Source organism: Cannabis sativa, chromosome 1 (genome assembly GCF_029168945.1).
Source record: "Cannabis sativa cultivar Pink pepper isolate KNU-18-1 chromosome 1, ASM2916894v1, whole genome shotgun sequence".
Lineage (NCBI taxonomy): Eukaryota > Viridiplantae > Streptophyta > Magnoliopsida > Rosales > Cannabaceae > Cannabis > Cannabis sativa.
In genome coordinates, this window is record NC_083601.1 from 23,089,320 (window position 1) to 23,099,595 (window position 10,276).

General features: G+C 34.2%; 2 protein-coding genes across 2 annotated transcripts; one reads left to right on the top strand and one right to left on the bottom strand.

The window, feature by feature from the left end:
• The first annotated feature begins 3,933 nt into the window (after nt 1-3,933).
• LOC115705588 (probable inactive purple acid phosphatase 29) lies at nt 3,934-6,160 on the top strand. The gene is made up of 4 exons (XM_030632961.2): nt 3,934-4,589; nt 4,869-5,263; nt 5,352-5,802; nt 5,882-6,160. The coding sequence occupies exons 1-4, from the start codon at nt 4,265-4,267 to the stop codon at nt 5,914-5,916; spliced, it is 1,206 nt and encodes a 401-aa protein (XP_030488821.2). The 5' UTR covers nt 3,934-4,264; the 3' UTR covers nt 5,917-6,160.
• A 185-nt stretch (nt 6,161-6,345) lies between these two features.
• Nucleotides 6,346-9,548, bottom strand: LOC115705505 (pentatricopeptide repeat-containing protein At4g01570). The gene has a single exon (XM_030632848.2). It carries the CDS (start codon nt 9,083-9,085, stop codon nt 6,734-6,736), a length of 2,352 nt encoding a protein of 783 aa, XP_030488708.2. The 5' UTR covers nt 9,086-9,548; the 3' UTR covers nt 6,346-6,733.
• Between the last annotated feature and the right edge of the window lie 728 nt (nt 9,549-10,276).

Here is a 10,276-nt window from a genome sequence, read left to right on the forward strand (position 1 = left end):
AATGACTGGTGGGCCTGTGCACCACGGCCCACCTGTAAATCGTTTTTTGGACTACCATGCAATGCTTCCATGCCGCCCATAGTATCATCTTCCACGTCATCAGCCTCCCTCAAAATTTCCTTAACCGTACGCCTTCTTTTATTGTCCAATATGAGGATAGGATCTTCAATAGGAATGTCCACATGGTCATCTTTATTGCCTTGATCCTCATTACTGGCCATGATATTCTTGCCTAAATTATCACCTTGATTTACTACCCGAATTGCTCCCCCATTACTTCCAGAATTAGCTCCATCAGATCGCACGATTGTAGGGTCGAAGGATTCTTGCACCCCAGCCATGCTTCGCGGCTGTCCACCGCCAGAAAGGCCACCGTCCTCCTCCTCACGCCCTGAACGTAGCCATTGAGCCCCGATGAGGTAGTTCTTCTTCCTTGTGACAGCCTTCATCCATTCACCATAAGGTTTGACATTCGGATCGAACTGAGGAGAGAATCTCCTAGGACAAAACCTTTCCGAATGACCAATGAAACCACATACAAAGCAGAATGTAGGAACATGTTCGTATTTGAATGTAGTCCAAAGCCAAGAGCCATCTTGTTTGATCAACTTCATACGTCTCTTCAAAGGTTTGTTGATGTCAATAGTAACCCGCACCCTCAGATAGTCACGCCAAACGCCAATAAAATTTTTCGCATCCGATTTGATAAAAGTTCCTATATAATTCCCAGCATGTTTAACCACCCATTCCGACATAAACCCATATTTGAGATCATGAAGCTGAACCCACATATCAATCTCATGCAACGAAACCACCCTAGGGTCCTCTCCTCTTTTCAGTCGATGAAACACAAGCGGCATTCGGTTGAACGTCCATGGACTCCCGTCAATAACGGTTTGAACATCAATTTCATGGTAGAATTGAAAGAGATATCGATTAGTGTCTAACTCTTTGATATAAACTCCCTTACCAGGCTGCCAAAGAGAGGCCAACGTATGGCGCATAGCATCGAAATCAAAGGTTCTGTTCGTAAGGAATTTACCAACCAAGCACCATCGGTCGTCGAAAGCTTGAACGTCTTCTGCTTGATCTTCCGCGATCAGAACTCCCTCTTCTTCTCCTTCGATATCCAAGTGAGCATATTGGTCTACCCAGTCTCCATCTTGATGACTACTCGAAGCCATAGCAGTAACTCGAAACAAAACAACGTCAAGGACAAAGAAACTCTCAAAACATGTCAAAAGACAAGACTTCAATTAAAGATTTAGGATTTAGAACAACTGGTTACTAAAATATTACTTCACATATTGCAAAAATGCAATTGAGAAAAAGTTAGGGCATTTTACAATTTTGTATACATTATTTTAATTAATTACAAAATATGTGCAAAAAAATTTATTATCATTTTCTCATACATTTTTATATATAACTAAAAAAAAATTTTCAATTTTTTTTTATAATATATATACGGTAATAATTATTGATTATTATATATATGGTAATATTGACTATGTTTATTTTTATGTTTACAATTATAATAAACATACCAATAATATAAAATATTTTATATATGTGTTTATTTTATTTTCTATTAATTAAACATACTAATTTAATAAACAAAATAATAATATTCACATAGGTTATTTTTTGATGTAAGAATTATATTTCAATAGAAAATTCGTTCACTAACTCATTAAAAAATAATCAATATATAGAAACAATAGAAAAAGAAATATACTTATTTTAATATATTATAAATTAGCTATGTCTATTTTTATGTTTACAATAATAATAAACATACTAATAATATAAAATACTTTGTATATATATGTTTATTTTGTTTTTAATCTATTAAACATACTAATTTAATAAACAAAATAATAATATTCACATATGTTTATTATATCACTCTATGTGTCATGTTTATTTTTAGTAATTTTAAGTGTTGATTTATATTTATATACATTAGTGTTTATAATTTTGATATTGTATTTTATTAAAAAAAATTATTAAATTATAATAATTCATACTAAAATAAATAATAAACATTTATCTTTTAATAAAAAAAATATTTAATTTGTTTATTTTTATAAAACTGTTTAAATTGTTTATATCGAGTTTTAATAAACATATTTTATTATTTAATGATTAAAATGTATGGTTTCATGTAATAAGTTTTCAAAATGTATAAGTTTTTAAAATAATTTTTTTTTACACATTTTTTGTAATTATTTTGTTTTTGTTGTACATTTATGAAAAAAGCCCAAAAAGTTATGAGTCTTATGACACTTATGGGTATGTATCAGACCACATCTAATATTTTTAGGTCTATTCAGATTCGATCTAATTATATATTGGTTGTTAAATTTTACCATCTGATCTAATTTAATTCATTTCAGTCATCTAAATCGATCCAACATTCATTAAATGTTGGATTGGATCGGTTTTGTCTATTGAATGTATTTCATGTATATCTATTGCAGTAATTTAGGTTTATTAAATATTTTACATCTAGTATTTTTTAGATCAGATCGGATCATCTAATATTTTAAATCTAGTATGTATTGGATTGGATTGGATCCATCCAATCCAAAAAGAAAATTAAACTTTTAATGTTTATTTTCATATACACATGTTTTTTTTTTACGTAAAATAATATAAAATCAAATTACTTATTCAAACTAAATGAAAATATTAAGTAATTTAATTAGACGTTAGATGTATTGGATTTTTGGACACCTCATCCAGCATCTGATCCGATCTAATTTAATATTCAAAAATAACATCTAATCTGATCCGATCACAATTAAACATCTAATATTTAACGGTTAATTGTAATTGAATCAGTTGGTTGTTATTGAATTGGATTAATTTATGGATACTCCTAATTACTCTTCAGAACATAATAATGAAGCAAAATTTGTCTTTTATCTTCTCATGTCCGTGAACTCAAATTGTGATCTAAGTGAACTGTTTTTTTCTCAGATTCCCAAAAGAAAAAAATAGAAACATGATTTTCCCCTAAAAAGCTAAAGAAAAATTTATAAAATAGATTAAAAATTTTGAAAAAAAATTACAAAAATATTTTAATACATAAATTTTTTTTATTTAAAAAAAATACTTTGATAAAAATAATAAATAATTTTTTAGTTGTTTTATATTTTATTTATAGTTGTATTATAATTTTCATGAGATTATTTGTTTAGTTGTTTTATAATTTATTTACGAGTAATTATAATTTTAAGTCCTGTGTTTTGCAAAAGTTATCAATTGGACCCTCTATTTTATTAAATGACAAAATAAACCTTATATTTTCCAAAATGATAAAAAATAGTACATTGAGCTCAATTTTTAATAATTTTATAATATAACCAATTTTAAGACAATTTTTAACAGATAAAGAAAATGTAACCAGATTTATCGTAACATCTCGAGATTAGATTATTATTAAGTTTTATTTTGACAAAAATCAGTTCAAGGTCCTATTTGTTCAATTTTAGAAAATAAATGATTCATTTTGTTATTTAACAAAACAGAAGGTTCAATTAGTAAGTAATTTTTACAAAATACAGGGTCCAAAATAATATTTATCCTTTGTTATAGTTGATTTATAGTGAGGAGATTGATTTCTCGTTATTTTTTAGTTATTTTTTTACTTGTTACAAAGCAAAGTGTATTTTTGTAATTTTAAAATTTTAAAAATATATTTTTATAAATGAATATTTAAGTCTAAATAAAATATAAAAAAAATATATTTTTGAAAATTTAGAAAAAAAATAATATCCAAATATGATTTTTTTAATAAATAAAGCCCGTTATTATTTATTTTTAAAGAAATTAATTCTTTGTTTTATTTGGCATAAAATTCGAACGAGACTTGTAACGTCACGTGAACTAAAATGAAGTTTGGACGAGCATATACAGAATCAGTGGATGGAGAGGATCTGCTAAAATGTTCACAAGAGTATCAAAATTATGCTCTAAATAATTTTAATATACAAATACATATGAAATTAATTGTTTTATAATATTTTTCTAGTTCTTGTCGAATTAAATAGAGGTAGTAAATACACGAAATTGAAATATAACTAGACAGCTATAAATAACGTGTCTCACGAGACCGTGACATTTTGTTCGATTGGTCACAAAAAAACACAAAGAAAAGTACGTAAAAAAATCGTTGATATAAGCAAAGAAACAAACGAACTGAGTAATTAAGTAGTGGCAAAGCAAAGGAGTGTGTGTGTGTGGAAAAAACACAGAGATGACAACAAGCTTAACGTTGTTAGCGTCTGGTTACAACCTTAATACAACGTTTGTGGTGTTGTTAATAGTTTCCTTGTCTCTGCTTCCGACCGGTGCTTTAGCTGCGGAACCGAACAAAACCCATCAGCAAAAGAAGCTCAGATTTGGGTCCAATGGTGTGTTTAAGATATTGCAAGTGGCTGATATGCACTTTGCTGATGGAAAGTCAAGTCCTTGTCTTGATGTGCTCCCAAACCAGGTCAAGGGTTGCTCTGATCTCAACACCTCCGCCTTCATCCACCGCATGATTCTCGCCGAGAAACCCAATCTCATTGTTTTCACTGGTAATATTCTCTTTTTCTTTTTTTCTTTACTAATTTCTTGATAGGGTTTGTAGTTGTTAGTTAGATTTTTAGATGAGAAAAGTTGCCTGCTGGCTATGAAAATTGGGAACCCACTTTTGGATGATAATTAATAGCTAGTTGGGTAGGTGGGTTGTTCAGTTAGTGACTGTAAAAGTCTGTAGCTTGTTTGGTTTTCTTGAAATTATTAGCTCTGCCTAGTTAATACCCACTTGCCCAATTAACTCATTCTCTTTTCTCTATATTTATATTGTGTAACAGGGGATAATATATTCGGATTTGATGCCACTGATGCTGTTAAGTCTCTAAATGCTGCATTTGCCCCTGCAATAGCCTCCAACATCCCATGGACTGCAATTTTGGGAAACCATGACCAGGAATCCACTCTTTCAAGAGAAGGGGTAATGAAACACATAGTTGGGTTAAAGAACACTTTGTCTCAAGTTAACCCTCCAGAAGCCAAGTTTATTGATGGTTTTGGGAACTATAATGTTGAGGTTGGTGGAGTCAAAGGCTCTAGTTTTGAGAATAAATCTGTTCTCAATCTTTACTTCTTGGACAGTGGAGATTACTCTACAGTTCCCTCCATCCCTGGCTATGGTTGGATCAAGGCTTCTCAACAGTTCTGGTTCGAACGTACTTCTTCAAAGCTTAAGGTAACTTGCCTTACTGTTTTATTCACTGAAAACCTTCTTCTAATATCAGTTGAACTCTATTGAATTTAATCAATTCATTGCTTTGCAGAAAGCTTATGTAAGCAAGCCACAACCCCAGAAAGGACCTGCACCGGGGCTTGCATACTTTCATATCCCATTACCGGAATTTGCTAGTTTTGACAAATCAAACTTCACAGGGGTGAGACAGGAAGGCATTAGCTCTGCATCTGTGAATTCTGGCTTCTTCACAACCATGGTTGGAGCTGGGGATGTTAAGGCAGTTTTCACAGGCCATGATCATTTGAATGACTTTTGTGGCAAGTTAACTGATATTCACCTTTGCTACGCTGGAGGATTCGGATACCATGCTTATGGGAAGGCTGGATGGTCAAGGAGGGCTAGGGTGGTTGTAGCAACATTGGAGAAACTTGAAGAGGGTGGTTGGGGAGGTGTGAAGTCCATTAAAACTTGGAAACGCCTCGATGACCACCACTTAACCACTATAGACGGCCAAGCACTCTGGAGCAAGAGCTCTTCCGGTAAGTTTTAACCAAAGTTAATCATTCATTTTTCTCTTCAATTGTTTCCTCTAATTTGATTTTGGTCTTCAATGAACAGGTAGCAGAAGAAAGAAGCAGATCCCTGCTGCTTAAGAATTAGATGTTCTGTCTGGTATACACACCTTTAGTTTAGATGAAAGCTATAGGAGGCGACAGAGTAGAGAATAATCATACTTTACCAAGAATGTTTGTTGATGTAGCTATATGAGTGAGTGTTAGTCATTTAAACATTATTATCCAAAACATTAATTACTTCTCATCACTACATACATACACTTGTAACAGTATCTTTATTACTTGTTTTCTACTACATGCATCCAAATTCATGTTTTTAAAATATCATTGTTATGTACTTATGTTCACTACAAAGCAATAACAATAAGATCTGAAAACCGCATCATATATTATTATATTTGAATGTTGGTTAGTGCAAAAGCGCCCATATCAAGCATGGGGACTAATTTTGTTCAACATAAAACAAAAGGAACAAATAAATTAAGAAAAGAATCGTAGATTTAAAGATCAATATTGTAAAAATGATGCATTTCATGAGAGTTGAAAGTAGAAGCATAAATGAAATAAACTTAGTTGTTATTACTAAGAAAGATCTTAAGCCATGAAATATATATTTTTTTTCCTAAAAAAATGGAATGTGTATTAAAAGTAAGAAACGGTCGCCCCCTTTTCTTTTATATTTTCTTCTCTTCTCTTCTATTTCCCTCTCCTTCAAACAAGAATATCGAAGAAAACCAAATCCCCTTTGATGTGATAGCCACTTTGTTTTCTGATCTAAGCTAAATGGCCTACATTTTTTCTACTTTCCCAACTTTCCTCAACTATTTGAGTAAAGTTCCTAATTTAAAAAGATACAATCCTAATTAATTTAAAAAGATACAAAGAAAATGCAGTTTCAATCATGGTTATTGTGCATGATTGAAGCCTTTTCGAGCCTCTGTTTCTCGATTTCCCTTCCCAGAAAATCCAAAGTGGTGTCCGTGACATGGTTCGGAATGCAGCCTGCATCCAACATCATCTTTAAAAATTTATAAGCTTCCTTCAATCGGCCTGCCTTGGTGTGAACTTCAATTAGTGTGTTGTAAGTGACAACATCCGGACTAATTCCACTAGCTCTCATCTGCTCAAAGAATTTGTTTACTTCTTCAATCCGGCCAGCCTTTCCTAGCGCATTGATCAATGTGTTATACATAACTACATCAAGATAACCACCCTGTTCTATAAGCTTTTCCAGAACAGCACTAGCTAGATCTGCTCTTCCCATCTTTCCAAGGCCTTGTATTATCAAATTGTATGTTGCTATATCAGCTGGACAAACCTTCTCCCCCATTTCATTGAGAATGTCCCACGCTTCATCAAAATACCCCTTCTTGACAAATGAAGTCATTAAAGAGTTATAAGTGTAGCTTACAGGGTTGACACCCATATCAGTAAAAATCTCAAACAACTTGCAAGCTAAACTGAGATTTCCCTTGGCCAAAAAGATAGACAAGAAAGTATTGACCATATTGATATCAAAAGACGCAGCCTCCTTTGATTGAACTCGCTTTCCCCTAGATAGTGAAAATAGCTGAGAGAAAAGGTCATTCGATAACACTTGATCGGTCAAGTGATCCATATATGGGGAGGATGACCACTGATCAACATCATTGGGAATGTTCTCCTCATCTTTGACTTTGGCAGTATCTTGAACAAGCTCTGGTTCCATCTTAGCATCAGCAGACCTTATAATGTTCATAATCTCGCTAAATTCACCTTCTGATGAAAACAGTGGTGTGTAATCCTTTCTTTTGGTCGGTGGCTTTTTCAACAAAGCCTCCATATCCATTTTCCATCTTAACACATTTGGTAGCAAATTGCCATCTCTAATGTGCCTCATGAGCCTGTTTGTCCAATCCCACCGACCCTGCTTATAAATCTCAATCAAGAGTGAGGTTATAGTAACAAGATCAACAACAAAGCCTCGGCTTTCCATTTCTTCAACCAACTCAAGAGCTTCCTCAAGCAAACCTTCCTTGCAAAGCTGCAGAACAACAATGCTGTAAGTAACTCCATCTACAAATTGGCCCTTCTTCTTCAAGTCACAAAATAGAGCGTAACCAGCTTGGGCCCTTCCATTCCTAAACAACCCATCAATCAAAATATTATAAGTCCAAGAAGAGGTTCTCACTCCCTCCTGAGTCATTTTCTCAAACAGCTGGCAGGCATCGTTAACTTTCCTCGCTTTAAACAACCCATCAATGAGGGAATTGTACACAACAGTATCAGGCCTAAGCCCATTGTGTTGCATCTCATTAAAGATCTTCGTAGCATCATCTATTCGATAAGATTTGGAACATCCTTGGATAATAATTCTGTAAGTGAATTCATCTGGTTCATGACCAGAAAATTTCAATTCCTCCCAAACAGCTAATGCATCTTTCACCTTCCCAACAAAGCAAAGAACATGAAGAAGACTATTATAAGTGCATAAATCAGGATCCATTGAAGCCTTCATTTCTTTGAAAAGCTTCAAAGAAGTACCCAAATCACCCCAACACCCAAACGCGTGTATACATATATTGTACCCCCAAATATCCATCACAAACCCATTCTTCTCTCTGAGTTTATCAAAAAACTGTTTGAATTCTACTCTCATATCCGCTTTTCTAAGAGCAACTAGCAATTCATTGCAGGCAATGAAACTGGGCACATAAGTTTCATCGTCTAGAAGCTTAAAGAACATAGATAAAGCCAAACTCAATTGATTTTTCCTAACTAAAGCTACGATAACAGAGTCATACATTTGGGTATTCAAGCTAGCTCCTAATTCTTCCATTACGTCTAAGATTTTCAACGCGGAAAGGAAATTACCCGACCGAATAAAGGAGTCGAGTAAGACTTTGAAGGTCTCAGAATCCACAACGACGCCGTCTCCCTTCATAGAGTCGAGCAAGTCCGGGACCTCGTGCAGATAGCCAGTGCGGCAGAGAATGCGGAAAATGATGGAATAGGAGAGAGGCGAGTGCTTAAAATTTGCGGAGAGGGAGCACCATTTGAAGAATTCAAGCTTGTTGGAGGGTTGGAGAGCGTTGCTTCGGAGGATTTGGTGGAGGAGAGATTCCGATAGCGGAATGGAATGGGGTTCGGGGAGATAACGAGTTCCGGAAACGATAAGAGTCTTGGTGAGCGAAGCGAGGAGGAGGAGGTTTCCGAGGTGGGAATGAGCGGTTTGAGGTTTGAAGAGTAAGGTTCTGCCATGGCGCATGACTTTAGTTTGGTGAAGCTTCGCATTTCGAACGAGAGAGCTCTTTGCTTTGTCGGTACAGCGTTTCTTTCTTTCTTTCTTTCTTTTTGTTTCCTTTGCTGAATATCAGTACAGCGTTCAGTCCCGCTACAGAGCGTGGTTTTTTTTTTTTTTTTTTCTGAAAGTGGAATATCATTCAATTAAAACAAAAAGTCCTGTTGTAGCATATTGTTATTATATTAGTGCACTTTTTTTACAATTTGAAAGAAGATGTACTTTGGTGAGAAGGATTGAGGTTCCAAGTTAAAATTAATTGGAACCTAATGGACTTCAATGGTAGGAATACTAGAATTTGGAAAGATTTGAGGGTGGCTTATGGTAAGAACTTCTTTCGGAAATCTAATGGACTGCTATTTTCTAAATTTAGCAAAATGACTGATCTTTTAACAAGTAATAATGATTAGGACATTCAAAAATTGGGCCTTCTAGTTAGGAAAAAGATAAATGGGTCTGGACAAAGAAAAGTAATGGCGATTCTCTCGCAAATTAGCCTATCTTTTACAAGCTTTGGATAGGGTTTCTTCTTGCGAGGTTGCACCTTTTCTCTGGAACAAACTTTGGAATAACAAGATTTTGGATCGCCATAAGATTCTTTGGTGGAGCATCCTCTTTAATGCTCTCCTAATTCGATCTGTTCTTCATAAGAAAATCTGTATTGATGGTGCAGGGTGTCCTATCTGTGGGGTTGAGGAGAAATTTATGGTGCACATTTTCCTCACTTGCAATTTGACTTTTTATTTGTGGCAGTCCTCGCCTTGTGGTATTTTTTCTATTTCGGGTATAGGTATTTGCATGTGAGACTGGGTCCAATTTATTTGGAACTTAAAAACCAAAGGCATTAATGCAGATGAGGTTTTTCTGTATACTTCAATTGTTGTTGACACTATTTGGAGGGTCCAAAATGATAAGGTACACAATAATAATATGGATAATGTAAAGCATTGTATTGTCTCTATTCATTACTCTTATGCAAATTATAGAGTTTCCCTTATCTCGCTCATATTCCGATCTTGTTGGATGAATGGCCTCCTCCTCCTCAAGATTGGCTCAAACATCTTAAAGTATGAATGGAATGCATGTGTATTGTGGCTGTAGCTAGAAACCACGAAGGCGAGGTGGCTTGAGTAAGCACGACAAAGTTAGATTTTTCTT